This window comes from Corvus brachyrhynchos, unplaced genomic scaffold (genome assembly GCF_000691975.1).
Source record: "Corvus brachyrhynchos isolate BGI_N302 unplaced genomic scaffold, ASM69197v1 scaffold114, whole genome shotgun sequence".
Lineage (NCBI taxonomy): Eukaryota > Metazoa > Chordata > Aves > Passeriformes > Corvidae > Corvus > Corvus brachyrhynchos.
Window position 1 is genome coordinate 4,550,642 of NW_008238337.1, and position 3,440 is coordinate 4,554,081.

The 3,440-nt window shown below is 63.2% G+C and overlaps 1 protein-coding gene across 1 annotated transcript in view; it reads right to left on the reverse strand.

Moving 5' to 3' along the window:
* Positions 1 to 3,440, reverse strand: part of TRPV4 (transient receptor potential cation channel subfamily V member 4) — an 18,126-nt gene that overhangs the window by 4,788 nt on the left and 9,898 nt on the right. Inside the window, exons 4-13 of the mRNA XM_017734724.1 lie at positions 3,049 to 3,347; positions 2,436 to 2,615; positions 2,193 to 2,351; positions 1,987 to 2,079; positions 1,750 to 1,823; positions 1,499 to 1,664; positions 1,233 to 1,299; positions 699 to 1,012; positions 440 to 567; positions 21 to 241 (exon numbers count right to left, since the gene is read on the reverse strand). Coding sequence (XP_017590213.1) covers positions 21 to 241; positions 440 to 567; positions 699 to 1,012; positions 1,233 to 1,299; positions 1,499 to 1,664; positions 1,750 to 1,823; positions 1,987 to 2,079; positions 2,193 to 2,351; positions 2,436 to 2,615; positions 3,049 to 3,347 — 1,701 coding nt within the window. The remainder of the gene's footprint in view (positions 1 to 20; positions 242 to 439; positions 568 to 698; positions 1,013 to 1,232; positions 1,300 to 1,498; positions 1,665 to 1,749; positions 1,824 to 1,986; positions 2,080 to 2,192; positions 2,352 to 2,435; positions 2,616 to 3,048; positions 3,348 to 3,440) is intronic.

Sequence of the window (3,440 nt, forward strand, 5' to 3'; positions counted from 1 at the left end):
AGGCGGGCGGAGCGGGGAGCCTGTGGCTGCTGCCTTGGCCTCCAGATCTGCTCCTGGGGGCTCATCAAGGATGCAAGCAGCATCCTGAGGATGCTCCCTGCCTGCAGCACGGCGCTCACCTCTTCGCAGGCGGCCCATGGTGTGGGAGAAGCCGTAGTACTGGTACGTGTCGCTCTTGCCCGGGTCCTCACTGATGATGCCCAGATTCTGGTTCCAGTGGGACCAGTTCACCTCGTCCACCCTGTGGGGAAGGTCAGACCCGCAGGGGCTGCCTGGGAGCCAGGATGGGAGTTCTGGCACCCACCAGCAATGCCAGCTGCCTCCACATCAGTACAAAGCACCCAGCAAACGAGTGTGTGGTGCCAACTCCCCAAAATGCTGCTGGCTGTGGCGGGAGAGGCTCAGCTGCTCCCCAGCCCCTGAGGGCGCCCACCTTTACCTGAAGCACCAGCGGCGGTCAGGGGTTCCGTCCGTGCCCTTCCCCACAGTGACCATCTCCCCCGAGCGGAAGGCTTTCCGCAGGAACACTGGGAAGGAGCGCTCGATGTCCAGGATGGTGGTGGCCCACTGCCAGGGACACCAGGGACTGCTTGAGCATGGAGGTACCTGGCCCACGGAGCTTGGGAGGCCTCGATGCTGCAGCGCCCCAGGCACAGGATGCCCTTGGGGCCCCTGTCCCACAGCCCCAAGGGTGGTACCTGCAGCTTCCAGATGTGCTTGCTCTCCTTGGAGACTTGGCCCACGGTCTCCCCCATGAGGGCGATGAGCATGTTGAGGAGGAGCACGAAGGTGAGGATGATGTAGGTGACGAGGAGGATGATGAAGACGCCGGGGTACTTGGCGCTCTCGAGCATCTCCAGGTCGCCCATGCCAATGGTGAGCTTGAAGAGGTCGAGCAGGAAGGTGCTGAAGGTCTGGCTGTCCCGGCAGGACGGGTAGGTGGGCACCGTGCAGTTGGATTTCTCGCTGCAGGACTCGCTGCTGGGACACGGGTTGAGGAGGGATACCAGGGCTGAGGGAGAAGGGACAGGGACAGCGAGTCCGCAGGGGCAACGGCAAGGACAGGATCCACAGTGGGTCCCAATGTGGCTCTGTTCTGGATGAGACCCTCTCCACTCCTGGAGGAGGCAATGGCTGTGCCCGTGGGCAGGTGGGATGGAGCCGGGGGTCTGCAGCCCCCTGCCCAACCATGCTGAGCCACAGGGCTTGTCCTTCCCCCAGCCAGGTGTTACCTGAGGCGTAGCCAATCATGAAGAGCAGGTAGACCAGGAGGAAGCGGAACAGGTCTTTGAAGAGGATCTGAAAGTGATGGAGAGCAGGGTGAGGTGTGCCGGACCATGGCATCATCACCAAGCTGTGCCACCAGCACGGCCGGGCTGGGAGCAGGGCAGTGGAGAGCCACTGGAATCCTTCACAAAGCCTGGAGGAACCTCTTTAGGCTACACTTCCACAGGAGGATCACCCCTGGAGAAGGACAAGACCCATGACCCCACCAGACCTTCTGGATCATGATGCTGTAGGTCCCCGTCAGCTTGAGCCCGCGGGTGAAGTACAGGGCGTTCATCCAGCCCAGGACCAGCGCAAAGACCATGACGGCCAGGTAGGCCTCGATGCCACCCAGGTACAGCCCCGCCGTGACAATCACCAGCACCGAGTAGATGAAGCTGGAGGAGAGTTGGGGTCAGACTCTGCACCCACAAGCCCGGGGGGTGCAGCGGCTTGTGGTGGCCCCGGGGCTTCCCCACGTACTAGAGCAGCTGGAAGGAGCCATCTATGAAGAAGGAGTTCACACCCGGGCACTTCTTCATGAACAGGTCTTTGATCTGTGGGAGAGAGGCAGAGGTTGGAGGGTCTGGGGTGGCAGGGTCCCCATGTCTGGGGCCACTGTGGAAGCAGTGGATGCCTCAGGACACAGGGACTGTCACCCCTGGGGACCCCAAGGGTTCAGTGGTCCCACGGGAGGACCCCCTGCCTTGCCACACTGACGTTTGTGCAGAAGAAGAGGATTCCAGTGAGGAGGGTGATGATCTCCCCGGCCAGGCGCAGGTAGTCGGCGGTGCTGGTGTAGGGGTAGGGCGGCTGCGGGGAGAGGACAGAGCTGAGCTGCTCCCCCATCCCCTGGGACAGAGACCAGGCAGACCCCGCTGCGAGGCAGCACTGGCCCGTGGGGCTGGGCCAGCGTGGGGACTCACGGGGCCTTCCATGGGGCGGTAGTAGGCGACGAGGGTGAAGATGACCATGGCGCTGAGGTAGGACACCACGCTGATGTAGAAGGAGACGGCCCCAAACTTGCGCCACTTGTCCCGCAGCAGCTCGTTGATGGGCTCCCCGGCCAGCATCTCGTGGCGGTTCTGGTGGGACATGGGTGCTGACAGAGGGCACAGGGCCAGCCCGTCCCCTCCAGACCCCTCCCAGTCCCCCCAGCCCCTGCACACCTCGATCTTGCTGTTGTAGACGAGAATCTCCAGCACGGACACCTCCTCCCCACAAGTGTCCAGAGAGGAGAGGTCGTAGAGGGAGGAGTAGACGGGGCCGTACGCCCAGTCCTTGAATTTCCGGGAGAGGTGCCGGACATCCTCATCCGTGATCTCCCGCCGGATGATGTGCTGGAAAATCTGCCGGATGGATGGAGGACTGCTACCCCCAGACCTGGCCCCACCTGCTTGGGGCATCCTGCCCTTCTCCCACCCCACCCCGGGTGCATCCCTCAACCCACCCCAGTGGGCTCAGGATGCTCCCAGGTGCTCCTGGGATGGTGCAAAGACACTGTCGCAGCCCCCAGGATGCTGCAGTTCTGCATTTTTGATGACCCTCCTCCACCAGAGGCCGAGGGCAGGTCAGGGGAGAGGATGGGCTGTGCGAGGGTCTGGAGTTAGTTAGGAAAGGGCCAGAATGCAAAGGGGCTTTAATTAGCCGGGTTAATAGGCTGCACATCCAGGTTTCCACCAGCATCTGCAGAGAGAAGCCGTGCAGGGGCACGCACTGAGCGCGACAGGACTCAGCGGGGATGGCAGGGAGCCGTCCCCCAATACAGGGGGGTCACTGTACCCCGATCTTGCCGGTCTTGGCTGCCATCATGAGCGGCGAGAGGCCGTCGTTGTTGAGCAGGGCCTCCAGGTTGGTGTCGGGGAAGAGCTTGGCGCACTTTACGAGGAGCAGGTCGTACATCTTGGTGACAAACTTGGTGTTCTCGCGGGTGTTGTCGGCGATGGCCACCAGGGCGTGCAGCACGGTGTTGCCGCGGGAGTCCTGGCGCCGCAGGTCCGCCTGCTTGTGCCCGTTCTCCGTCAGGTAGTGCACGATGTGCGGCTGGTTGGTGCAGGCGGCCAGCGAGAGGGGCAGCTCACCTGCGGGGACATCACCGGCGCTCCTGTCACCCCTTCCCCGCTGCGGGGGCACCTTGGGGCGCAGACACCCGGGCTCCTTCCCTGCTCACCGAA